Below are 27,226 nucleotides of genomic sequence, written 5' to 3'. Positions count from 1 at the left end.
TGAAACCATATGTTTTTGGAACACTTCACATGTGATGAAGTTTCACGTGGATTTTCACATGATCACAACCTTTCACATGTGGATTTAGACTTTAGACTTTCAAAGGAAATTTTACAGGTTGACGCCCTGCTAACAAAAATGTGTCGTTATGATACAAACAGTGCTTTTAACGCTTACGCGGTGCCACTGCAGAAACAGCAATCTACTCCCAACCACGAGGTTGCAAGTTCAAATCCACAAAGAATAAATGTACACTCTACGTCTAAGCGTCCTTGGACACTGCTAGTTTAATGTTGGTGGTGATAATTGGACAATTATTTACTTGATTCTGGGCCGCTTTTAGCAAAGGGCAGAAATGCATTCTTGCCAATAAGTCTGTGGCCATTTCTCTTTCCCGCTCATAGATCTGGTGGTGTAGCTGCAGTCTAGCAGGACATTACAGGTTGGTAGTGAGCAAGGGGTTATTAGTTCAAATCACATCTAACGCTAAACCCCAATTTTGTTCACAGTACAAGATTTTACAGTAATTGAAATCTGAACTTTAGGCAAAGTGCAAGAATTTATTCTTGCCAATCTCTATTATGCCAACAGGCCTGTTGGAGCAGCTGGACCGTCAGGTAGCTAGCAAACATGAGGTTGAGTCAGCATACTGTCCTTTAACATTAACGTCTTCATTTAGTTGTAAAAATACAGTAACTAGTTGTATATTTACTGTATTTTCACGGCAACTAGACAAAAACCTCCAGGGGACCATGACACAATGTCCTTGGGGACGTCCCTGGAACAAACCGGAAACTAGACAAAACCTGCAGGGGACCATGACTGTTGAAATTGAATTAATGTAAATTATGCCTTTCAAAGTTAAATATTCTAAATGATATTTGACACCTGGGCTTTTGCATGAGCTTGAATGTTGTCCTGTGTAGTGTCATGGTATCACATATATCCAAATAGTGCATTTTCATGAAATCACATTAATTTCACGAGGACGTGTTGTCACGTTATCACGTTAACTTCACAGTAAATCACACAAAGTTCATGTTGTTTTCCCGTAAGGGTACCAACACACACACACACACACCATATGCATTGTCCACCCGTGCACGCCCCCACACAGGCACACGTCAACAAATAATTGAATGAATCAGCAATAGTTGCAGTAAACCATGCTACCTTCACACGCGTACACACACACACACACGCAATGGGGAGTTGTGATCCTCTTTCTGCATATGGACATTTCATGTAATCCTCTCGGTTTCTCTCTCCCTTTCTCTCTCTGCTGCGTCAGTAGTGAAATGAGACTAGGGTTGCTGTAGTTTGTCCCTGCAGAAGAGAGAGAGAGAGAGAATCTAGAGCCTACATGGGGAGGAGAAAGGGGGGCGGGAGAGGGGTAGTAGGAAAGACAAAGATGGAAGAGTGAGGTGGTAGGAAAGGTTGAAGGGGAGAGAAATGGAAGGAGGCAGAGAAGTGATGGTGATCAGAGGAGAGAGAAGGGGATCAGAGGAGGGGGGAGAGGAATGGAAGGAGGCAGAGAAGTGATGGTGATCAGAGGAGGGGGGAGAGGAATGGAAGGAGGCAGAGAAGTGATGGTGATCAGAGGAGAGAGAAGGGGATCAGAGGAGGGGGGAGAGGAATGGAAGGAGGCAGAGAAGTGATGGGGGGAGAAGGGGATCAGAGGAGGGAGAAGGGGATGGAACGAGGGTTGGATGAAGGGGGAGAGGGAGGGCTAGAAAGGATTATTTGGTGAGGAGATGTGTGTGTTAGGAGGTGAGGCTGTTTAGCAGCAGTATAGGAGTAGTGTAAGTATTGGGCTGAAATGATAAGGTGATGAGAAAGCCAGTTGTGTGTATTACAGTCTGTGTCTACGCGTGGGTGTAATACTTGTTTGTTAGCCAGGGTGTCTGATAATGAAATTGCCTGTTGTTGTTGTTATTGAGTTTAAGATATTCAGTGTTGCGATATTAAATGGGATGTGCTGCAATGTGTATTCAAATGAGGGTTTAGTGAAAAACATTCGGCAAGGGTCTGTGAAATCAAACTGAAATACTCTGATTAAATGAATGTAAATAAAGGATATGTGCGGTCTCTGTTTTGGAGCCCTGCAGCAGTTGATATTTCATTAGAATAACACAGTCACACAAACAGTCTGACTCACTCCCAGCCAGGGTCACCCCGGATTACCTCTGACCTCTCACAACTGTTGTTAACGGTGATGACGGCAGGGGGAGGAGTGTGTGTGGGGGGGGTTGTGTGTCAGAATTATGTAAGATTGTATGAGGTGAAAGTCAGGTGTGTGTGTGTGTTCCAATTTCATCATGTGTCCCCTGCTAGGCAAAAGTGCTGGCACAGCAATGTTCCACAGCTGGGGCTGCGAGCAACATCCACACACACAGTATACACACCTTACTTACACCCTGTGTGTGTGTGGAGCTGTCTCACCCTGTGTGTGTGGAGCTGTATCACCCTGTGTGTGTGGAGCTGTCTCACCCTGTGTGTGTGTGGAGCTGTCTCACCCTGTGTGTGTGTGTGGAGCTGTCTCACCCTGTGTGTGTGTGTGGAGCTGTCTCACCCTGTGTGTGTGTGGAGCTGTCTCACCCTGTGTGTGTGTGGAGCTGTCTCACCCTGTGTGTGTGTGGAGCTGTCTCACCCTGTGTGTGTGTGGAGCTGTCTCACCCTGTGTGTGTGTGGAGCTGTCTCACCCTGTGTGTGTGTGGAGCTGTCTCACCCTGTGTGTGTGTGTGGAGCTGTCTCACCCTGTGTGTGTGTGTGGAGCTGTCTCACCCTGTGTGTGTGTGTGGAGCTGTCTCACCCTGTGTGTGTGTGTGGAGCTGTCTCACCCTGTGTGTGTGTGTGGAGCTGTCTCACCCTGTGTGTGTGTGTGTGGAGCTGTCTCACCCTGTGTGTGTGTGTGGAGCTGTCTCACCCTGTGTGTGTGTGTGGAGCTGTCTCACCCTGTGTGTGTGTGTGGAGCTGTCTCACCCTGTGTGTGTGTGTGGAGCTGTCTCACCCTGTGTGTGTGTGTGGAGCTGTCTCACCCTGTGTGTGTGTGTGGAGCTATCTCACCCTGTGTGTGTGTGGAGCTGTCTCACCCTGTGTGTGTGTGGAGCTGTCTCATCCTGTGTGTGTGTGGAGCTGTCTCACCCTGTGTGTGTGTGGAGCTGTCTCACCCTGTGTGTGTGTGGAGCTGTCTCACCCTGTGTGTGTGTGGAGCTGTCTCACCCTGTGTGTGTGTGTGTGGAGCTGTCTCACCCTGTGTGTGTGTGTGTGGAGCTGTCTCACCCTGTGTGTGTGTGTGTGTGGAGCTGTCTCACCCTGTGTGTGTGTGTGTGGAGCTGTCTCACCCTGTGTGTGTGTGTGGAGCTGTCTCACCCTGTGTGTGTGTGTGGAGCTGTCTCACCCTGTGTGTGTGGAGCTGTCTCACCCTGTGTGTGTGTGTGGAGCTGTCTCACCCTGTGTGTGTGTGTGGAGCTGTCTCACCCTGTGTGTGTGTGTGGAGCTGTCTCACCCTGTGTGTGTGTGTGTGGAGCTGTCTCACCCTGTGTGTGTGTGTGGAGCTGTCTCACCCTGTGTGTGTGTGTGGAGCTGTCTCACCCTGTGTGTGTGTGTGGAGCTGTCTCACCCTGTGTGTGTGTGTGGAGCTGTCTCACCCTGTGTGTGTGTGTGGAGCTGTCTCACCCTGTGTGTGTGTGTGGAGCTGTCTCACCCTGTGTGTGTGTGGAGCTGTCTCATCCTGTGTGTGTGTGGAGCTGTCTCATCCTGTGTGTGTGTGGAGCTGTCTCACCCTGTGTGTGTGTGGAGCTGTCTCACCCTGTGTGTGTGTGGAGCTGTCTCACCCTGTGTGTGTGTGTGTGGAGCTGTCTCACCCTGTGTGTGTGTGTGTGGAGCTGTCTCACCCTGTGTGTGTGTGTGTGGAGCTGTCTCACCCTGTGTGTGTGTGTGTGGAGCTGTCTCACCCTGTGTGTGTGTGTGTGGAGCTGTCTCACCCTGTGTGTGTGTGTGGAGCTGTCTCACCCTGTGTGTGTGTGTGGAGCTGTCTCACCCTGTGTGTGTGTGGAGCTGTCTCACCCTGTGTGTGTGTGGAGCTGTCTCACCCTGTGTGTGTGTGTGTGTGTGGAGCTGTCTCACCCTGTGTGTGTGTGTGTGTGTGGAGCTGTCTCACCCTGTGTGTGTGTGTGTGTGTGGAGCTGTCTCACCCTGTGTGTGTTCACCTTGTTATAAACCTTTCCTTGGCCTGTTTTCTAACTGAATAAGCTCTCATTGGCCGGTTATAACAGCGTTTTTCTCTCCTCAGATCACCAGAAGCTGGAACGAGAGGCTCGTATCTGCCGTCTGCTCAAACATTCAAACATAGGTAGGTCGGGCTGTCTGTTTGTCTGTCTACTTGTTTTATTTTCAATTTGAGGTTTATGAAAAGTCAACCAATTGAGGACAATAAAACTTGAATGAATGGGACTTCAATAATGCTTATTTTCTGTTCAAATCAAAGTTGTTGTTTAAAAAAACAAATGACCAGGAGGACGAAGGCGGGAGGGGGAGGTAGAGGAAGAGATGAGGCCATACTGATGAGTCAATGATAACTTTGTACTGTCTCTTTCAGTTGCATCCCTCTATCATCTATCCCTCCTTCCCTCTCCCTTCTTTCTGGCTCTCTCTCTTCAGTGTCCCAGATTGCTCTGCCCCTCCCTCCTTTCTCACGCTCCCCCTTGTCTTTCTCTCCTTTTTATAGTTTCTCTATTCTGTCTCTCTTTCTCTCTCTCCTTCTCATTCTGCCTCTCTCGCTCCTTCTCATTCCGTCTCTTTCTCTCTCTCCTTCTCATTCTGCCTCTCGCTCCTTCTCATTCCGTCTCTTTCTCTCTCTCCTTCTCATTTGTCTGAGCTTCATATAAACCTTGGACGGGGAGAGATGAACACTCATACTGAACTTGCTGCAGGGAGGACCTGCTACTTATTACACACAAATGTACCTTTTTACATAACCTTTAACCTTTAACCTCCAACCCTAAACCCTTAAACAAAACTATACATTAAGTCAGATCTAGAATGTCAAACTAAGTAGCCATTACGTATTCCACTGTTAAATCTCATAATTCCCTTTCTCTCCCTCTTCTCCACCCTCTCTTTCTCTCTAGTGAGGCTACATGACAGTATCTCAGAGGAAGGCTTTCACTACCTTGTCTTTGACCTGTGAGTATAACACACACACACCGACATTCCAGGCTTGTGCATGTGCCTCCAGGAATGAGGTTTCTTTATGTATGATAACGTCTTTCTCCCTCTCGGCCTCTCCCCCGTCTCTCCTCTGTCTCTCGGTCTCTGTCTCTCAGGGTGACGGGAGGAGAGTTGTTTGAAGACATCGTTGCTAGAGAGTACTACAGCGAGGCCGACGCCAGGTGGGCCCTCCCTACTTACTGTTACCATGGTTACGCAGCTGCGTGGCACAGCGCAGGTCAAAACCGTGGGAGAGTGGCATGATTTCTTATCTTTGCTAACTGGCCTATCCACATGGGGTACCTGGGAAGTCTCAAAGGAACATGGGCCTATTGGTCAAATGCTCATTAGGGGATACTTCAGGGGTACTCCAAGCATAGCAAAATGTAACCGTAACAAAACTAAGGCTGAGAACCACTATTGTAGTAACCTGTTGAGCTTTCAGTACAAACATACATGTTTAGTGATGACTGGACCATTGATTTTCTCCTATTTCCTCTCCAGTCAGTGTATTAACCTGATCCCATCTCCTCTCCAGTCAGTGTATTAACCTGATCCCATCTCCTCTCCAGTCAGTGTATTAACCTGATCTCATCTCCTCTCCAGTCAGTGTATTAACCTGATCCCATCTCCTCTCCAGTCAGTGTGTTAACCTGATCCCATCTCCTCTCCAGTCAGTGTATTAACCTGATCTCATCTCCTCTCCAGTCAGTGTGTTAACCTGATCTCATCTCCTCTCCAGTCAGTGTGTTAACCTGATCTCATCTCCTCTCCAGTCAGTGTGTTAACCTGATCCCATCTCCTCTCCAGTCAGTGTATTAACCTGATCTCCTCTCCAGTCAGTGTATTAACCTGATCTCATCTCCTCTCCAGTCAGTGTATTAACCTGATCTCATCTCCTCTCCAGTCAGTGTATTAACCTGATCTCATCTCCTCTCCAGTCAGTGTATTAACCTGATCCCATCTCCTCTCCAGTCAGTGTATTAACCTGATCTCCTCTACAGTCAGTGTATTAACATGATCTCCTCTCCAGTCAGTGTATTAACCTGATCTCATCTCCTCTCCAGTCAGTGTATTAACCTGATCTCATCTCCTCTCCAGTCAGTGTATTAACCTGATCTCATCTCCTCTCCAGTCAGTGTATTAACCTGATCCCATCTCCTCTCCAGTCAGTGTATTAACCTGATCCCATCTCCTCTCCAGTCACTGTATTAACCTGATCTCCTCTCCAGTCAGTGTATTAACCTGATCTCCTCTCCAGTCAGTGTATTAACCTGATCTCCTCTCCAGTCAGTGTATTAACCTGATCCCATCTCCTCTCCAGTCAGTGTATTAACCTGATCCCATCTCCTCTCCAGTCAGTGTATTAACCTGATCTCATCTCCTCTCCAGTCAGTGTATTAACCTGATCCCATCTCCTCTCCAGTCAGTGTGTTAACCTGATCCCATCTCCTCTCCAGTCAGTGTATTAACCTGATCTCATCTCCTCTCCAGTCAGTGTGTTAACCTGATCTCATCTCCTCTCCAGTCAGTGTGTTAACCTGATCCCATCTCCTCTCCAGTCAGTGTATTAACCTGATCTCCTCTCCAGTCAGTGTATTAACCTGATCTCATCTCCTCTCCAGTCAGTGTATTAACCTGATCTCATCTCCTCTCCAGTCAGTGTATTAACCTGATCCCATCTCCTCTCCAGTCAGTGTATTAACCTGATCTCCTCTACAGTCAGTGTATTAACCTGATCTCCTCACCGGTCAGTGTATTAACATGATCTCCTCTCCAGTCAGTGTATTAACCTGATCTCATCTCCTCTCCAGTCAGTGTATTAACCTGATCTCATCTCCTCTCCAGTCAGTGTATTAACCTGATCTCATCTCCTCTCCAGTCAGTGTATTAACCTGATCCCATCTCCTCTCCAGTCAGTGTATTAACCTGATCCCATCTCCTCTCCAGTCAGTGTATTAACCTGATCTCCTCTCCAGTCAGTGTATTAACCTGATCTCCTCTCCAGTCAGTGTATTAACCTGATCTCCTCTCCAGTCAGTGTATTAACCTGATCCCATCTCCTCTCCAGTCAGTGTATTAACCTGATCCCATCTCCTCTCCAGTCAGTGTATTAACCTGATCCCATCTCCTCTCCAGTCAGTGTATTAACCTGATCCCATCTCCTCTCCAGTCAGTGTATTAACCAGATCTCCTCTCCAGTCAGTGTATTAACCTGATCTCATCTCCAGTCAGTGTGTTAACCTGATCCCATCTCCTCTCCAGTCAGTGTATTAACCTGATCCCATCTCCTCTCCAGTCAGTGTATTAACCTGATCTCCTCTCCTCTCCAGTCAGTGTGTTAACCTGATCTCCTCTCCTCTCCTCTCCTCTCCAGTCAGTGTGTTAACCTGATCTCCTCTCCTCTCCAGTCAGTGTATTAACCTGATCCCATCTCCTCTCCAGTCAGTGTATTAACCTGATCTCATGTCCTCTCCAGTCAGTGTGTTAACCTGATCTCATCTCCTCTCCAGTCAGTGTATTAACCTGATCCCATCTCCTCTCCAGTCAGTGTATTAACCTGATCTCATTTCCTCTCCAGTCAGTGTGTTAACCTGATCTCCTCTCCAGTCAGTGTATTAACCTGATCTCATCTCCTCTCCAGTCAGTGTATTAACCTGATCTCATCTCCTCTCCAGTCAGTGTGTTAACCTGATCCCATCTCCTCTCCAGTCAGTGTGTTAACCTGATCCCATCTCCTCTCCAGTCAGTGTATTAACCTGATCTCTCCTCTCCTCTCCAGTCAGTGTGTTAACCTGATCTCCTCTCCTTTCCTCTCCAGTCAGTGTGTTAACCTGATCTCCTCTCCAGTCAGTGTATTAACCAGATCTCCTCTCCAGTCAATGTATTAACCTGATCTCCTCTCCAGTCAGTGTATTAACCTGATCTCCTCTCCAGTCAGTGTATTAACCTGATCTCCTCTCCAGTCAGTGTATTAACCTGATCTCCTCTCCAGTCAGTGTATTAACCTGATCTCCTCTCCAGTCAGTGTATTAACCTGATCTCCTCTCCTCTCCAGTCAGTGTATTAACCTGATCCCATCTCCTCTCCAGTCAGTGTATTAACCTGATCCCATCTCCTCTCCAGTCAGTGTATTAACCTGATCCCATCTCCTCTCCAGTCAGTGTATTAACCTGATCCCATCTCCTCTCCAGTCAGTGTATTAACCTGATCCCATCTCCTCTCCAGTCAGTGTATTAACCAGATCTCCTCTCCAGTCAGTGTATTAACCTGATCTCATCTCCAGTCAGTGTGTTAACCTGATCCCATCTCCTCTCCAGTCAGTGTATTAACCTGATCCCATCTCCTCTCCAGTCAGTGTATTAACCAGATCTCCTCTCCAGTCAGTGTATTAACCTGATCTCATCTCCAGTCAGTGTGTTAACCTGATCCCATCTCCTCTCCAGTCAGTGTATTAACCTGATCCCATCTCCTCTCCAGTCAGTGTGTTAACCTGATCTCCTCTCCTCTCCTCTCCAGTCAGTGTGTTAACCTGATCTCCTCTCCTCTCCAGTCAGTGTATTAACCTGATCCCATCTCCTCTCCAGTCAGTGTATTAACCTGATCTCATCTCCTCTCCAGTCAGTGTATTAACCAGATCTCCTCTCCAGTCAGTGTATTAACCTGATCTCATCTCCAGTCAGTGTGTTAACCTGATCCCATCTCCTCTCCAGTCAGTGTATTAACCTGATCCCATCTCCTCTCCAGTCAGTGTATTAACCTGATCTCCTCTCCTCTCCAGTCAGTGTGTTAACCTGATCCCATCTCCTCTCCAGTCAGTGTATTAACCTGATCTCATCTCCTCTCCAGTCAGTGTATTAACCAGATCTCCTCTCCAGTCAGTGTATTAACCTGATCTCATCTCCAGTCAGTGTGTTAACCTGATCTCCTCTCCTCTCCAGTCAGTGTATTAACCTGATCCCATCTCCTCTCCAGTCAGTGTATTAACCTGATCTCCTCTCCTCTCCAGTCAGTGTATTAACCTGATCTCATCTCCTCTCCAGTCAGTGTATTAACCTGATCTCCTCTCCTCTCCAGTCAGTGTATTAACCTGATCTCCTCTCCTCTCCAGTCAGTGTATTAACCTGATCCCATCTCCTCTCCAGTCAGTGTATTAACCTGATCCCATCTCCTCTCCAGTCAGTGTATTAACCTGATCCCATCTCCTCTCCAGTCAGTGTATTAACCAGATCTCCTCTCCAGTCAGTGTATTAACCTGATCTCATCTCCAGTCAGTGTGTTAACCTGATCCCATCTCCTCTCCAGTCAGTGTATTAACCTGATCCCATCTCCTCTCCAGTCAGTGTATTAACCTGATCTCCTCTCCTCTCCAGTCAGTGTGTTAACCTGATCTCCTCTCCTCTCCAGTCAGTGTGTTAACCTGATCTCCTCTCCAGTCAGTGTATTAACCTGATCTCATCTCCTCTCCAGTCAGTGTATTAACCTGATCTCATCTCCTCTCCAGTCAGTGTGTTAACCTGATCCCATCTCCTCTCCAGTCAGTGTGTTAACCTGATCCCATCTCCTCTCCAGTCAGTGTATTAACCTGATCTCTCCTCTCCTCTCCAGTCAGTGTGTTAACCTGATCTCCTCTCCAGTCAGTGTGTTAACCTGATCTCCTCTCCAGTCAGTGTATTAACCTGATCTCCTCTCCTCTCCAGTCAGTGTATTAACCTGATCTCCTCTCCAGTCAGTGTATTAACCTGATCCCATCTCCTCTCCAGTCAGTGTATTAACCTGATCTCCTCTCCAGTCAGTGTATTAACCTGATCCCATCTCCTCTCCAGTCAGTGTGTTAACCTGATCTCCTCTCCTCTCCAGTCAGTGTGTTAACCTGATCTCCTCTCCTCTCCAGTCAGTGTATTAACCTGATCTCCTCTCCTCTCCAGTCAGTGTATTAACCTGATCTCCTCTCCTCTCCAGTCAGTGTATTAACCTGATCTCCTCTCCTCTCCAGTCAGTGTATTAACCTGATCCCATCTCCTCTCCAGTCAGTGTGTTAACCTGATCTCCTCTCCAGTCAGTGTGTTAACCTGATCTCCTCTCCTCTCCAGTCAGTGTGTTAACCTGATCTCCTCTCCTCACCAGTCAGTGTGTTAACCTGATCTCCTCTCCAGTCAGTGTATTAACCTGATCTCCTCTCCTCTCCAGTCAGTGTATTAACCTGATCTCATCTCCTCTCCAGTCAGTGTATTAACCTGATCTCATCTCCTCTCCAGTCAGTGTGTTAACCTGATCTCATCTCCTCTCCAGTCAGTGTATTAACCTGATCTCCTCTCCAGTCAGTGTTTTAACCTGATCTCATCTCCTCTCCAGTCAGTGTGTTAACCTGATCTCATCTCCTCTCCAGTCAGTGTGTTAACCTGCTCTCCTCTACTCTCCAGTCAGTGTATTAACCTGCTCTCCTCTCCTCTCCAGTCAGTGTATTAACCTGCTCTCCTCTCCTCTCCAGTCAGTGTATTAACCTGCTCTCCTCTCCTCTCCAGTCAGTGTATTAACCTGCTCTCCTCTCCTCTCCAGTCAGTGTATTAACCTGCTCTCCTCTCCAGTCAGTGTATTAACCTGATCTCCTCTCCAGTCAGTGTATTAACCTGATCTCCTCTCCTCTCCAGTCAGTGTATTAACCTGATCCCATCTCCTCTCCAGTCAGTGTGTTAACCTGATTTCCTCTCCTCTCCAGTCAGTGTGTTAACCTGATCTCCTCTCCTCTCCAGTCAGTGTGTTAACCTGATCTCCTCTCCTCTCCAGTCAGTGTATTAACCTGATCTCCTCTCCTTTCCAGTCAGTGTGTTAACCTGATCTCATCTCCTCTCCAGTCAGTGTGTTAACCTGATCTCATCTCCTCTCCAGTCAGTGTGTTAACCTGATCTCATCTCCTCTCCAGTCAGTGTATTAACCTGATCTCATCTCCAGTCAGTGTATTAACCTGATCTCATCTCCAGTCAGTGTATTAACCTGATCTCCTCTCCAGTCAGTGTATTAACCTGATCTCATCTCCTCTCCAGTCAGTGTATTAACCTGATCTCATCTCCTCTCCAGTCAGTGTATTAACCTGATCTCCTCTCCAGTCAGTGTATTAACCTGATCTCCTCTCCAGTCAGTGTATTAACCTGATCTCCTCTCCAGTCAGTGTATTAACCTGATCTCCTCTCCAGTCAGTGTATTAACCTGATCTCCTCTCCAGTCAGTGTATTAACCTGATCTCCTCTCCAGTCAGTGTATTAACCTGATCTCATCTCCTCTCCAGTCAGTGTATTAACCTGATCCCATCTCCTCTCCAGTCAGTGTATTAACCTGATCCCATCTCCTCTCCAGTCAGTGTATTAACCTGATCCCATCTCCTCTCCAGTCAGTGTATTAACCTGATCCCATCTCCTCTCCAGTCAGTGTATTAACCTGATCCCATCTCCTCTCCAGTCAGTGTATTAACCTGATCTCATCTCCAGTCAGTGTATTAACCTGATCTCATCTCCAGTCAGTGTATTAACCTGATCTCATCTCCAGTCAGTGTATTAACCTGATCTCATCTCCTCTCCAGTCAGTGTATTAACCTGATCTCATCTCCTCTCCAGTCAGTGTGTTAACCTGATCTCATCTCCTCTCCAGTCAGTGTGTTAACCTGATCTCCTCTCCAGTCAGTGTATTAACCTGATCTCCTCTCCAGTCAGTGTATTAACCTGATCTCATCTCCTCTTAAGTCAGTGTATTAACCTGATCTCCTCTCCAGTCAGTGTATTAACCTGATCTCCTCTCCTCTCAAGTCAGTGTATTAACCTGATCTCATCTCTTCTCCAGTCAGTGTATTAACCTAATCTCATCTCCTCTCCAGTCAGTGTATTAACCTGATCCCATCTCCTCTCCAGTCAGTGTATTAACCTGATCCCATCTCCTCTCCAGTCAGTGTATTAACCTGATCCCATCTCCTCTCCAGTCAGTGTATTAACCTGATCCCATCTCCTCTCCAGTCAGTGTATTAACCTGATCTCATCTCCTCTCCAGTCAGTGTATTAACCTGATCCCATCTCCTCTCCAGTCAGTGTATTTTCCAGATCTCCTCTCCAGTCAGTGTATTAACCTGATCTCATCTCCTCTCCAGTCAGTGTATTAACCTGATCCCATCTCCTCTCCAGTCAGTGTATTAACCTGATCCCATCTCCTCTCCAGTCAGTGTATTAACCTGATCCCATCTCCTCTCCAGTCAGTGTATTAACCTGATCTCATCTCCAGTCAGTGTATTAACCTGATCTCCTCTCCAGTCAGTGTATTAACCTGATTTCCTCTCCAGTCAGTGTATTAACCTGATCTCATCTCCTCTCAAGTCAGTGTATTAACCTGATCTCCTCTCCAGTCAGTGTATTAACCTGATCTCATCTCTTCTCCAGTCAGTGTATTAACCTGATCCCATCTCCTCTCCAGTCAGTGTATTAACCTGATCCCATCTCCTCTCCAGTCAGTGTATTAACCTGATCTCCTCTCCAGTCAGTGTATTAACCTGATCCCATCTCCTCTCCAGTCAGTGTATTAACCTGATCCCATCTCCTCTCCAGTCAGTGTATTAACCTGATCCCATCTCCTCTCCAGTCAGTGTATTAACCTGATCCCATCTCCTCTCCAGTCAGTGTATTAACCTGATCCCATCTCCTCTCCAGTCAGTGTATTAACCTGATCCCCTCTCCAGTCAGTGTATTAACCTGATCCCCTCTCCAGTCAGTGTATTAACTTGATCCCCTCTCCAGTCAGTGTATTAACCTGATCTCCTCTCCAGTCAGTGTATTAACCTGATCTCCTCTCCAGTCAGTGTATTAACCTGATCCCATCTCCTCTCCAGTCAGTGTATTTTCCAGATCTCCTCTCCAGTCAGTGTATTAACCTGATCTCATCTCCTCTCCAGTCAGTGTATTAACCTGATCCCATCTCCTCTCCAGTCAGTGTATTAACCTGATCCCATCTCCTCTCCAGTCAGTGTATTAACCTGATCTCATCTCCTCTCCAGTCAGTGTATTAACCTGATCTCCTCTCCAGTCAGTGTATTAACCTGATTTCCTCTCCAGTCAGTGTATTAACCTGATCTCATCTCCTCTCAAGTCAGTGTATTAACCTGATCTCCTCTCCAGTCAGTGTATTAACCTGATCTCATCTCTTCTCCAGTCAGTGTATTAACCTGATCCCATCTCCTCTCCAGTCAGTGTATTAACCTGATCCCATCTCCTCTCCAGTCAGTGTATTAACCTGATCCCATCTCCTCTCCAGTCAGTGTATTAACCTGATCTCCTCTCCAGTCAGTGTATTAACCTGATCTCCTCTCCTCTCCAGTCAGTGTATTAACCTGATCTCCTCTCCTCTCCAGTCAGTGTATTAACCTGATCTCCTCTCCTCTCCAGTCAGTGTATTAACCTGATCTCCTCTCCTCTCCAGTCAGTGTATTAACCTGATCCCATCTCCTCTCCCGTCAGTGTATTAACCTGATCCCATCTCCTCTCCAGTCAGTGTATTAACCTGATCCCATCTCCTCTCCAGTCAGTGTATTAACCTGATCCCCTCTCCAGTCAGTGTATTAACCTGATCTCCTCTCCAGTCAGTGTATTAACCTGATCTCCTCTCCAGTCAGTGTATTAACCTGATCTCCTCTCCAGTCAGTGTATTAACCTGATCTTCTCTCCAGTCAGTGTATTAACCTGATCCCATCTCCTCTCCAGTCAGTGTGTTGACCTGATCTCCTCTCCTCTCCAGTCAGTGTATTAACCTGATCCCATCTCCTCTCCAGTCAGTGTATTAACCTGATCTCATCTCCTCTCCAGTCAGTGTATTAACCTGATCCCATCTTCTCTTCTCTCCAGTCAGTGTATTAACTTGATCCCATCTCCTCTCCTCTCCAGTCAGTGTATTAACCTGATCCCATCTCCTCTCCTCTCCAGTCAGTGTATTAACCTGATCCCATCTCCTCTCCTCTCCAGTCAGTGTATTAACCTGATCCCATCTCCTCTCCTCTCCAGTCAGTGTATTAACCTGATCCCATCTCCTCTCCAGTCAGTGTATTAACCTGATCTCATCTCCTCTCCAGTCAGTGTATTAACCTGATCTCATCTCCAGTCAGTGTATTAACCTGATCTCATCTCATCTCCAGTCAGTGTATTAACCTGATCTCATCTCCAGTCAGTGTATTAACCTGATCTCCTCTCCAGTCAGTGTATTAACCTGATCTCATCTCCTTTCCAGTCAGTGTATTAACCTGATCTCATCTCCAGTCAGTGTATTAACCTGATCTCCTCTCCAGTCAGTGTATTAACCTGATCTCCTCTCCAGTCAGTGTATTAACCTGATCTCCTCTCCTCTCAAGTCAGTGTATTAACCTGATCTCATCTCCTCTCAAGTCAGTGTATTAACCTGATCTCATCTCCTCTCAAGTCAGTGTATTAACCTGATCCCATCTCCTCTCCAGTCAGTGTATTAACCTGATCTCATCTCCTCTCCAGTCAGTGTATTAACCTGATCCCATCTCCTCTCCAGTCAGTGTATTAACCTGATCTCATCTCCTCTCAAGTCAGTGTATTAACCTGATCCCATCTCCTCTCCAGTCAGTGTATTAACCTGATCTCATCTCTTCTCCAGTCAGTGTATTAACCTGATCCCATCTCCTCTCCAGTCAGTGTATTAACCTGATCCCATCTCCTCTCCAGTCAGTGTATTAACCTGATCCCATCTCCTCTCCAGTCAGTGTATTAACCTGATCCCATCTCCTCTCCATTCAGTGTATTAACCTGATCTCATCTCCTCTCCAGTCAGTGTATTATCCAGATCTCCTCTCCAGTCAGTGTATTAACCTGATCTCATCTCCTCTCCAGTCAGTGTATTAACCTGATCCCATCTCTCCTCCAGTCAGTGTGTTAACCTGATCCCATCTCCTCTCCAGTCAGTGTATTAACCTGATCCCATCTCCTCTCCAGTCAGTGTATTAACCTGATCTCATCTCCTCTCCAGTCAGTGTGTTAACCTGATCCCATCTCCTCTCCAGTCAGTGTATTAACCTGATCCCATTTCCTCTCCAGTCAGTGTATTAACCTGATCCCATCTCTCCTCCAGTCAGTGTATTAACCTGATCCCATCTCTCCTCCAGTCAGTGTATTAACCTGATCCCATCTCCTCTCCAGTCAGTGTATTAACCTGATCTCCTCTCCAGTCAGTGTATTAACCTGATCTCCTCTCCAGTCAGTGTGTTAACCTGATCTCCTCTCCAGTCAGTGTATTAACCTGATCCCATCTCCTCTCCAGTCAGTGTATTAACCTGATCCCATCTCCTCTCCAGTCAGTGTATTAACCTGATCCCATCTCCTCTCCAGTCAGTGTATTAACCTGATCCCATCTCCTCTCCAGTCAGTGTATTAACCTGATCCCCTCTCCAGTCAGTGTATTAACCTGATCCCCTCTCCAGTCAGTGTATTAACCTGATCTCCTCTCCAGTCAGTGTATTAACCTGATCCCATCTCCTCTCCAGTCAGTGTATTAACCTGATCCCATCTCCTCTCCAGTCAGTGTATTAACCTGATCCCATCTCCTCTCCAGTCAGTGTATTAACCTGATCCCATCTCCTCTCCAGTCAGTGTATTAACCTGATCCCATCTCCTCTCCAGTCAGTGTATTAACCTGATCTCCTCTCCTCTCCAGTCAGTGTGTTATCCTGATCTCCTCTCCTCTCCAGTCAGTGTGTTAACCTGATCTCCTCTCCTCTCCAGTCAGTGTGTTAACCTGATCTCCTCTCCTCTCCAGTCAGTGTATTAACCTGATCCCATCTCCTCTCCAGTCAGTGTATTAACCTGATCTCATCTCCTCTCCAGTCAGTGTATTAACCTGATCTCCTCTCCAGTCAGTGTATTAACCTGATCTTCTCTCCAGTCAGTGTATTAACCTGATCCCATCTCCTCTCCAGTCAGTGTATTAACCTGATCCCATCTCCTCTCCAGTCAGTGTGTTAACCTGATCCCATCTCCTCTCCAGTCAGTGTATTAACCTGATCTCTCCTCTCCTCTCCAGTCAGTGTATTAACCTGATCTCTCCTCTCCTCTCCAGTCAGTGTGTTAACCTGATCTCCTCTCCTCTCCAGTCAGTGTATTAACCTGATCTCCTCTCCTCTCCAGTCAGTGTATTAACCTGATCCCATCTCCTCTCCAGTCAGTGTATTAACCTGATCCCATCTCCTCTCCAGTCAGTGTGTTAACCTGATCTCCTCTCCTCTCCAGTCAGTGTATTAACCTGATCCCATCTCCTCTCCAGTCAGTGTATTAACCTGATCCCATCTCCTCTCCAGTCAGTGTGTTAACCTGATCTCCTCTCCTCTCCAGTCAGTGTATTAACCTGATCCCATCTCCTCTCCAGTCAGTGTATTAACCTGATCCCATCTCCTCTCCAGTCAGTGTATTAACCTGATCCCCTCTCCAGTCAGTGTATTAACCTGATCCCATCTCCTCTCCAGTCAGTGTGTTAACCTGATCTCCTCTCCTCTCCAGTCAGTGTATTAACCTGATCCCATCTCCTCTCCAGTCAGTGTATTAACCTGATCCCATCTCCAGTCAGTGTATTAACCTGATCCCCTCTCCAGTCAGTGTATTAACCTGATCCCCTCTCCAGTCAGTGTATTAACCTGATCCCCTCTCCAGTCAGTGTATTAACCTGATCCCATCTCCTCTCCAGTCAGTGTATTAACCTGATCTCCTCTCCTCTCCAGTCAGTGTGTTAACCTGATCCCATCTCCTCTCCAGTCAGTGTATTAACCTGATCCCATCTCCTCTCCAGTCAGTGTATTAACCTGATCCCATCTCCTCTCCAGTCAGTGTATTAACCTGATCTCCTCTCCAGTCAGTGTATTAACCTGATCTTCTCTCCAGTCAGTGTATTAACCTGATCCCATCTCCTCTCCAGTCAGTGTATTAACCTGATCCCATCTCCTCTCCAGTCAGTGTGTTAACCTGATCCCATCTCCTCTCCAGTCAGTGTGTTGACCTGATCTCCTCTCCTCTCCAGTCAGTGTATTAACCTGATCCCATCTCCTCTCCAGTCAGTGTATTAACCTGATCTCATCTCCTCTCCAGTCAGTGTATTAACCTGATCTCCTCTCCTCTCCAGTCAGTGTATTAACCTGATCCCCTCTCCAGTCAGTGTATTAACCTGATCCCCTCTCCAGTCAGTGTATTAACCTGATCCCCTCTCCAGTCAGTGTATTAACCTGATCCCATCTCCTCTCCAGTCAGTGTATTAACCTGATCTCCTCTCCTCTCCAGTCAGTGTGTTATCCTGATCTCCTCTCCTCTCCAGTCAGTGTGTTAACCTGATCTCCTCTCCTCTCCAGTCAGTGTGTTAACCTGATCTCCTCTCCTCTCCAGTCAGTGTATTAACCTGATCCCATCTCCTCTCCAGTCAGTGTATTAACCTGATCCCATCTCCTCTCCAGTCAGTGTATTAACCTGATCTCATCTCCTCTCCAGTCAGTGTATTAACCTGATCTCCTCTCCAGTCAGTGTATTAACCTGATCTTCTCTCCAGTCAGTGTATTAACCTGATCCCATCTCCTCTCCAGTCAGTGTATTAACCTGATCCCATCTCCTCTCCAGTCAGTGTGTTAACCTGATCCCATCTCCTCTCCAGTCAGTGTATTAACCTGATCCCATCTCCTCTCCAGTCAGTGTATTAACCTGATCCCATCTCCTCTCCAGTCAGTGTGTTAGCCTGATCTCCTCTCCTCTCCAGTCAGTGTATTAACCTGATCCCATCTCCTCTCCAGTCAGTGTATTAACCTGATCTCATCTCCTCTCCAGTCAGTGTATTAACCTGATCTCCTCTACCAGCCAGTGTATTAACCTGATCTTCTCTCCAGTCAGTGTATTAACCTGATCCCATCTCCTCTCCAGTCAGTGTGTTAACCTGATCCCATCTCCTCTCCAGTCAGTGTGTTGACCTGATCTCCTCTCCTCTCCAGTCAGTGTATTAACCTGATCCCATCTCCTCTCCAGTCAGTGTATTAACCTGATCTCATCTCCTCTCCAGTCAGTGTATTAACCTGATCTCCTCTCCTCTCCAGTCAGTGTATTAACCTGATCCCATCTTCTCTCCTCTCCAGTCAGTGTATTAACCTGATCCCATCTCCTCTCCTCTCCAGTCAGTGTATTAACCTGATCTCCTCTCCTCTCCAGTCAGTGTATTAACCTGATCCCATCTCATCTCCTCTCCAGTCAGTGTATTAACCTGATCTCCTCTCCAGTCAGTGTATTAACCTGATCTCCTCTCCTCTCCAGTCAGTGTATTAACCTGATCTCATCTCCTCTCCAGTCAGTGTATTAACCTGATCTCATCTCCTCTCCAGTCAGTGTATTAACCTGATCCCATCTCCTCTCCTCTCCAGTCAGTGTATTAACCTGATCCCATCTCCTCTCCTCTCCAGTCAGTGTATTAACCTGATCTCCTCTCCAGTCAGTGTATTAACCTGATCTCCTCTCCTCTCCAGTCAGTGTATTAACCTGATCTCCTCTCCTCTTCAGTCAGTGTATTAACCTGATCTCATCTCCTCTCCAGTCAGTGTATTAACCTGATCTCCTCTCCAGTCAGTGTATTAACCTGATTTCATCTCCTCTCCAGTCAGTGTATTAACCTGATCCCATCTCCTCTCCTCTCCAGTCAGTGTATTAACCTGATCCCATCTCCTCTCCTCTCCAGTCAGTGTATTAACCTGATCTCCTCTCCTCTCCAGTCAGTGTGTTAACCTGATCTCATCTCCTCTCCAGTCAGTGTATTAACCTGATCCCATCTCCTCTCCAGTCAGTGTATTAACCTGATCTCCTCTCCTCTCCAGTCAGTGTATTAACCTGATCTCATCTCCTCTCCAGTCAGTGTATTAACCTGATCTCCTCTCCTCTCCAGTCAGTGTATTAACCTGATCTCCTCTCCAGTCAGTGTATTAACCTGATCTCCTCTCCAGTCAGTGTATTAACCTGATCTCATCTCCTCTCCAGTCAGTGTATTAACCTGATCTCATCTCCTCTCCAGTCAGTGTATTAACCTGATCTCCTCTCCAGTCAGTGTATTAACCTGATCCCATCTCCTCTCCTCTCCAGTCAGTGTATTAACCAGATCTTGGAGAGTGTTCAACATATCCACCAGCATGACATCGTCCACAGGGACCTCAAGGTGAGTGGTGAGAGTGTGTGTGTGGCCGCCTGTTGCTATGACTACCACACACACCTTTGCTCGTGGCCATGGCAACGCACTGCTCTTGTCGCTCCATCCCTTGTTTCACTTGTCCCCTCCCTCTCTCTGTTTCCCCCTCTCTAGCCCTCATCTTTTTTCTCACTCACACACACACACACACCACATGTCTGTCCTTGACTGGGGGGGGAGAGAGGTTGTGTGTGTTAGTGTCATCTGCACGTAAGCAGGGAGGGGGCAACCTTATGGTCTACTCTCCCCAATGGCAAGGAAACAAGGACTCCTAGTCACTGACCACACACAGTCCTGACTCAAAGTAAAGGTGTCCAAAACAAGGGAAGGAGAGAATAACCCGGTGGTTACCATGACAACCCCCGTGACATCACTGCAGCCTGGCTCCTCGCGGCTGATTGGTTGGGATAAACATAATGGATTCTTATCAGATGGGTTTTCCAACGAAACACCATGAAGACACATCACTGGATGTCACTGTTTATGTGACTCGGAATAGATGGAAGACAGAAGTGAATCGCTTTGACATAGTCTGAGCATGTATCTGGTAGGGTTTGAAATAATTTCACTATGAAATGGTTTTATTTCTTTTTTGCCGGAGATCAAGATATTCGAAATGCATGTAAACATTTACCTGAGCACTACTGTGCACGTGAGTGAGGCTGGAGCTCTATTGCTGCGGCGCGAGAAGACGGACGGAGGAAGAGACGGAGACGCAGTAGCCGACTCCCCTACAGCTCGCGGCTAGCAGACTCCCCTACAGCTCGCCGGCTCCCCTACAGCTCGCCGACTCCCCTACAGCTCGCCGACTCCCCTACAGCTCGCGGCTAGCAGACTCCCCTACAGCTCCCGACTCCCCTACAGCTCGCGGCTAGCAGACTCCCCTACAGCTCGCCGACTCCCCTACAGCTCGCGGCTAGCAGACTCCCCTACAGCTCGCCGACTCCCCTACAGCTCGCGGCTAGCAGACTCCCCTACAGCTCGCGGCTAGCAGACTCCCCTACAGGTCGTCGACTCCCCTACAGCTCGCGGCTAGCCGGCTCCGCTACAGCTCGTCGACTCCCCTACAGGTCGCGGCTAGCAGACTCCCCTACAGGTCGTCGACTCCCCTACAGCTCGCGGCTAGCAGACTCCCCTACAGGTCGTCGACTCCCCTACAGCTCGCGGCTAGCCGGCTCCGCTACAGCTCGTCGACTCCCCTACAGCTCGCGGCTAGCAGACTCCCCTACAGGTCGTCGACTCCCCTACAGCTCGCGGCTAGCCGGCTCCGCTACAGCTCGCCGACTCCCCTACAGCTCGCCGACTCCCCTACAGCTCGTCGACTCCCCTACAGCTCGCCGACTCCCCTACAGCTCGCGGCTAGCCGACTCCCCTACAGCTCGCCGACTCCCCTACAGCTCGCCGACTCCCCTACAGCTCGCCGACTCCCCTACAGCTCGCGGCTAGTAGACTCCCCTACAGCTCGTCGACTCCCCTACAGCTCGCGGCTAGCCGACTCCGCTACAGCTAACACTATTCTCCCTCCCATATAATAGTGCCTGTCTAGACTGCAGTAGTCTAGAGAAGCTAGCCAGCTATAGCTAGCCAGGTTTATTGAGGCCACTTGCTGCACTTTCTCCTCAACCCTTTCAGATAAAACAGCCTACCTGTTTGTTGCTCACTGTAGAATACTCCATTTAATTTCGCTAACTTTTTAATTCCATCTTGCGTTGCATTGGTGAACTCGCAGTCCACTTGCTCCACATTGAGCCTCTTTGCCACTTTGATTGGCCAATATAAACAACCAGCTACACACGTGAAGGCTACCTGATGTCTACCATGTCATACATTTTTTTAAATTAAATGAATCATTTGAAATGTCATGGTTTGTCCTTGTATGTAACAATGTTACATGGATAATTGAATTTAGAAAAAGCCTTTTCAGTGTTTTTAAAATAGGCTTATTTTGAATATTCTAATAACCATGCACATCCCTGGTGTCAGAGGATAGCTGTATTACCTCTTGTTTGCTGTCTGTCTGATTTGTTGGCCTTTTATCCTGAGTAGGCTTTTACTGCAGTCCTTTACACACACACACAAACGAGCGCACACACGCAGTACACTTAGCATGCAGTCTGCAGGGCTGTTTAAATGACTCCCAAGTGGTTTCCATGACTACAACCTCATGTCCATATATGGCCGCAGAGAGAATCGTAGGAGAGATGGAAGCCCGCACACTGTCAAATGTGGACAAATCCAAAACAGATGCTTAAATGCAAAAATACAGATGATTTATTGGGCCATCATGATGCCCAAAAAGTGCATTGTGCATAAAATGAAAGGGGAAAAATAAATTGCAAATGTTTTGGTATCAAACTATGATCAGTGTTAAGGCGAGTACACACGCCAGGCTTGTATTTGAAGGTTAATTACATACGTCACATGATCCAGTGAGTAAATACATTCAATCATATATGTACTTAAGCAATAGGAGGAGGTGTGATAGCTGTGGTATATTAGCCATAAAAGGCCTGTTCTTATGCACGACACCAGGAGGACTGCCTGGATACAGCCCTTAGTCGTGGTATATTGGCCATATCACAAACTCCCCGAGGTGCCTTATTGCTATTATAAACTGGTTACCAACGTAATTGGATAAATGTTTTGTCATAGCCGTGGTATACGGTCTAATATACCGTAGCGTTCAGCCAATCATCATTAAGGGCGCGAACCACCCAGTTTATAAATGCAAATTGAGTACCTAGTATGCATGATTTTAACTATATGAGAGATCTTTACTCATCTTTCTCTTACGCTTCTTACTCCCCCCCTTTTTTTTTTCTCTCCCAACTGAATGTAATAATAATCTTTATTGATGTGATACAGTGAGGGAAAAAAGTATTTGATCCCCTGCTGATTTTGTACGTTTACCCACTGACAAAGAATTGATCAGTCTATACTTTTAATGGTAGGTTTATTTGAACAGTGAGAGACAGAATAACCACAAAAATATCCAGAAAAACGCATGTCAAAAATGTTATAAATTGATTTGCATTTTAATGAGGGAAATAAGTATTTGACCCCCTCTCAATCAGAAAGATTTCTGGCTCCCAGGTGTCTTTCATACAGGTAACGAGCTGAGATTAGGAGCACACTGTTAAAGGGAGTGCTCCTAATCTCAGTTTGTTACCTGTATAAAAGACACCTGTCCACAGAAGCAATCAATCAATCAGATTCTAAACTCTCCACCATGGCCAAGACCAAAGAGCTCTCCAAGGATGTCAGGGACAATATTGTAGATCTACACAAGGCTGGAATGGGCTACAAGACCATTGCCAAGCAGCTTGGTGAGAAGGTGACAACAGTTGGTGCGATTATTCGCAAATGGAAGAAACACTAAATAACTGTCAAACTCCCTCGGCCTGGGACTCCATGCAAGATCTCACCTCGTGGAGTTGCAATGATCATGAGAACGGTGAGGAATCAGCCCAGAACTACACAGGAGGATCTTGTCAATGATCTCAAGGCAGCTGGGACCATAGTCACCAAGAAAACAATTGGTAACACACTACGCCGTGAAGGACTGAAATCCTGCAGCGTCCGCAAGGTCCCCCTGCTCAAGAAAGCACATATACATGCCCGTCTGAAGTTTGCCAATGAACATCTGAATGATTCAGAGGACAACTGGGTGAACGTGTTGTGGTCAGATGAGACCAAAATGGAGTTCTTTGGCATCAACTCAACTTGCCGTGTTTGGAGGAGGAGGAATGCTGCCTATGACCCCAAGAAACCATCCTCACCGTCAAACATGGAGGTGGAAACATTATGCTTTGGGGGTGTTTTTCTGCTAAGGGGACAGGACAACTTCACCGCATCAAAGGGACGATGGACAGGGCCATGTACCGTCAAATCTTGGGTGAAAACCTCCTTCCCTCAGCCAGGGTATTGAAAATGTGTCGTGGATGGGTATTCCAGCACGACAATGACCCAAAACACACGGCCAAGGCAACAAAGGAGTGGCTCAAGAAAAAGCACATTAAGGTCCTGGAGTGGCCTAGCCAGTCTCCAGACCTTAATCCCATAGAAAATCTGTGGAGGGAGCTGAAGGTTCGAGTTGCCAAATGTCAGCCTCGAAACCTTAATGACTTGAAGAAGATCTGCAAAGAGGAGTGGGACAAAATCCCTCCTGAGATGTGTGCAAACCTGGTGGCCAACTACAAGAAACATCTGACCTCTGTGATTGCCAACAAGGGTTTTGCCACCACGTACTAAGTCATGTTTTGCAGAGGGGGTCAAATACTTATTTCCCTCATTAAAATGCAAATCAATTTATAACATTTTTGACATGCGTTTTTCTGGATATTTTTGTTGATATTCTGTCTCTCACTGTTCAAATAAACCTACCATTAAAATTACAGACTGATCATTTCTTTGTCAGTGGGCAAACGTACAAAATCAGCAGGGGATCAAATACTTTTTTCCCTCACTGTATGCATGTAAATGTTGCCTTGGCAGAACTGTTTGAAGAACAAAAGGAATTACACATTTGACAAATGCATCTCTGTCCTGCTCTCTCTGTGTTTCTACTTCCCCTGTACACACACACTTTTCTCCATCTCTGTGTTTCTACTTCTCCTGTACACACACACTTTTCTCCATCTCTCTCTGTGTTTCTACTTCTCCTGTACACACACACTTTTCTCCATCTCTCTGTGTTTCTACCCCCCCCCCAGCCTGAGAACCTGTTGCTGGCCAGTAAGATGAAGGGAGCAGCAGTGAAGCTGGCAGACTTTGGCTTGGCCATCGAGGTGCAGGGTGACCAACAGGCATGGTTTGGTAAGACCACACACCCCCTTCATTGAATGTTTTTAGGTTTCCAGCTTTTATTTATTTGCACCAAAGAAAACAAAGTGAAATCTGAAACGGTGTGCAGGTCAGGTTGGAAGTCCCGAAAAATCCACAAAAAATGTATATAAGTACAAAACAAAGTTTGTTAAACAAGCACACTGTTTTTTATTGTTGTTTTTACATGATATACACAGTAAACAAGAACAGCATGTTTGATTATGTGTGAGAGCCAGGCTACATGGAGGGGACTAGTGGGTAGTTTGGGTCATCAGGCTGACCCCTAGTCATTGAGGGATGATAAGAGCTCCAGAGTATGGAACCTCTGTATCTAACAGACAATTGACTATGTGAGATGCGGCAGCAGGGAGGGTGAAGGTGTCTTGTTGAATGCGTGGATTTGGAAGTTAAACTAGAAGAATCCATCGAAGGGTTTAGGTAGGCTGTCTGGGAGGGATGTGTACATGCGTTGGATTATATTAATGTTGTAGATAGACTATTGAGTTTCTTAAACAGACTGGTGGCTAGTCTTGCAAATGTATTTTGTGTGATGAGTAATTTGTGTAGGTAGGAAGCATATGTACTGGCTCAGACAGTATTGCAGTAAATGAGATATGGGTTACTTAAGCTTGTAGTATAGTGTTAGGAACCAAGCCTGATGAACCAAACCACAAACCATCTGTCTGATGAACCAAACCACAAACCATCTGTCTGATGATACCAAACCACAAACCATCTGTCTGATGAACCAAACCACAAACCATCTGTCTGATGAACCAAACCACAAACCATCTGTCTGATGAACCAAACCACAAACCATCTGTCTGACGATACCAAACCACAAACCATCTGTCTGACGATACCAAACCATCTGTCTGACGATACCAAACCATCTGTCTGACGATACCAAACCATCTGTCTGACGATACCAAACCACAAACCATCTGTCTGACGATACCAAACCACAAACCATCTGTCTGATGATACCAAACCACAAACCATCTGTCTGATGATACCAAAACATCTGTCTGACGATACCAAACCACAAACCATCTGTCTGACGATACCAAACCACAAACCATCTGTCTGATGATACCAAACCACAAACCATCTGTCTGATGATACCAAACCATCTGTCTGATGATACCAAACCACAAACCATCTGTCTGATGATACCAAACCACAAACCATCTGTCTGATGATACCAAACCATCTGTCTGATGATACCAAACCATCTGTCTGACGATACCAAACCATCTGTCTGACGATACCAAACCATCTGTCTGACGATACCAAACCATCTGTCTGACGATACCAAACCATCTGTCTGACGATACCAAACCATCTGTCTGACGATACCAAACCATCTGTCTGACGATACCAAACGGATTTCACCACTTTGCTGCAGACAAAGTGAATATGATCTTTCCAGGACAATATAAGTGTATAAACCATTTTGTTTTATCTGTCGGGCAGGTTTCGCTGGCACCCCTGGCTACCTGTCCCCTGAGGTCCTGAGGAAGGACGCCTACGGCAAGCCTGTGGACATATGGGCCTGTGGTAAAACTTTAACCTCTTTACTGTAGACGAAGAACAAGTCTAAATAACCATCTCGTGACTACTGGGTAACGTGTGTCACCATCCCATTGCTTAATAGAGGCCATGGTGCAATGTTTATACATCTTAAACCAGGGTTTACAGAAAATCGAACCAATCTAAACTCTCTCTCTCTCGGTCTCTCTCTCTCTCTCTCTCGGGGTCTCTCTCTCTCTCTCTCTCTCTCGGGGTCTCTCTCTCTCTCTCTCTCTCTCGGGGTCTCTCTCTCTCTCTCTCTCTCTCGGGGTCTCTCTCTCTCTCTCTCTCTCGGGGTCTCTCTCTCTCTCTCTCTCTCGGGGTGTCTCTCTCTCTCTCGGGGTGTCGCTCTCTCTCTCGGGGTGTCTCTCTCTCTCTCGGGGTGTCTCTCTCTCTCTCGGGGTGTCTCTCTCTCTCTCGGGGTGTCTCTCTCTCTCTCGGGGTGTCTCTCTCTCTCTCGGGGTGTCTCTCTCTCTCTCGGGGTGTCTCTCTCTCTCTCGGGGTGTCTCTCTCTCTCTCGGGGTGTCTCTCTCTCGGGGTGTCTCTCTCTCTCTCTCGGGGTGTCTCTCTCTCTCTCTCTCGGGGTGTCTCTCTCTCTCTCTCTCGGGGTGTCTCTCTCTCTCTCTCTCGGGGTGTCTCTCTCTCTCTCTCTCGGGGTGTCTCTCTCTCTCGGGGTGTCTCTCTCTCTCGGGGTGTCTCTCTCTCTCTCTCTCGGGGTGTCTCTCTCTCTCTCTCTCGGGGTGTCTCTCTCTCTCTCGGGGTGTCTCTCTCTCTCTCGGGGTGTCTCTCTCTCTCTCGGGGTGTCTCTCTCTCTCTCGGGGTGTCTCTCTCTCTCGGGGTGTCTCTCTCTCTCGGGGTGTCTCTCTCTCTCGGGGTGTCTCTCTCTCTCGGGGTGTCTCTCTCTCTCTCTCGGGGTGTCTCTCTCTCTCTCTCGGGGTGTCTCTCTCTCTCTCTCGGGGTGTCTCTCTCTCTCTCTCGGGGTGTCTCTCTCTCTCTCTCGGGGTGTCTCTCTCTCTCTCTCGGGGTGTCTCTCTCTCTCTCTCTCTCTCTCGGGGTGTCTCTCTCTCTCTCTCTCTCTCTCTCTCTCGAGGTCTCTCTCTCTCTCTCTCTCGGGGTGTCTCTCTCTCTCTCTCTCTCTCTCTGGGTCTCTCTCTCTCTCTCTCTCTCTCTCTCTCGGTCTCTCTCTCTCTCTCTCTCTCTCTCTCTCTCTCTCTCTCTCTCTCTCTCTCTCTCTCTCTCTCTCTCTCTCTCTCTCGGGGTCTCTCTCTCTCTCTCTCTCGGGGTCTCTCTCTCTCTCTCTCTCTCTCTCGGGGGGTCTCTCTCTCTCTCTCTCTCTCGGGGTGTCTCTCTCTCTCTCTCTCTCTCTCTCTCGGGGTGT

General features: G+C 47.3%; 1 protein-coding gene across 13 annotated transcripts in view; it reads left to right on the top strand.

Annotated features, from left to right (window-relative positions):
* LOC139570067 (calcium/calmodulin-dependent protein kinase type II subunit gamma-like) overlaps positions 1–27,226 on the top strand; it is a 55,966-nt gene that overhangs the window by 11,964 nt on the left and 16,776 nt on the right. For all 13 annotated transcript variants that reach the window (XM_071391554.1, XM_071391556.1, XM_071391555.1 and 10 more), the window contains exons 3-8: positions 4,295–4,354; positions 5,133–5,187; positions 5,328–5,393; positions 19,350–19,422; positions 24,165–24,267; positions 25,753–25,836. In XM_071391554.1, the coding sequence (XP_071247655.1) occupies positions 4,295–4,354; positions 5,133–5,187; positions 5,328–5,393; positions 19,350–19,422; positions 24,165–24,267; positions 25,753–25,836 (441 nt within the window). The remainder of the gene's footprint in view (positions 1–4,294; positions 4,355–5,132; positions 5,188–5,327; positions 5,394–19,349; positions 19,423–24,164; positions 24,268–25,752; positions 25,837–27,226) is intronic.

Source organism: Salvelinus alpinus, chromosome 3 (genome assembly GCF_045679555.1).
Source record: "Salvelinus alpinus chromosome 3, SLU_Salpinus.1, whole genome shotgun sequence".
NCBI lineage: Eukaryota > Metazoa > Chordata > Actinopteri > Salmoniformes > Salmonidae > Salvelinus > Salvelinus alpinus.
The sequence above is the reverse complement of the archived record's forward strand: the minus strand, read 5'-3'. Positions and strand labels throughout refer to the sequence as shown.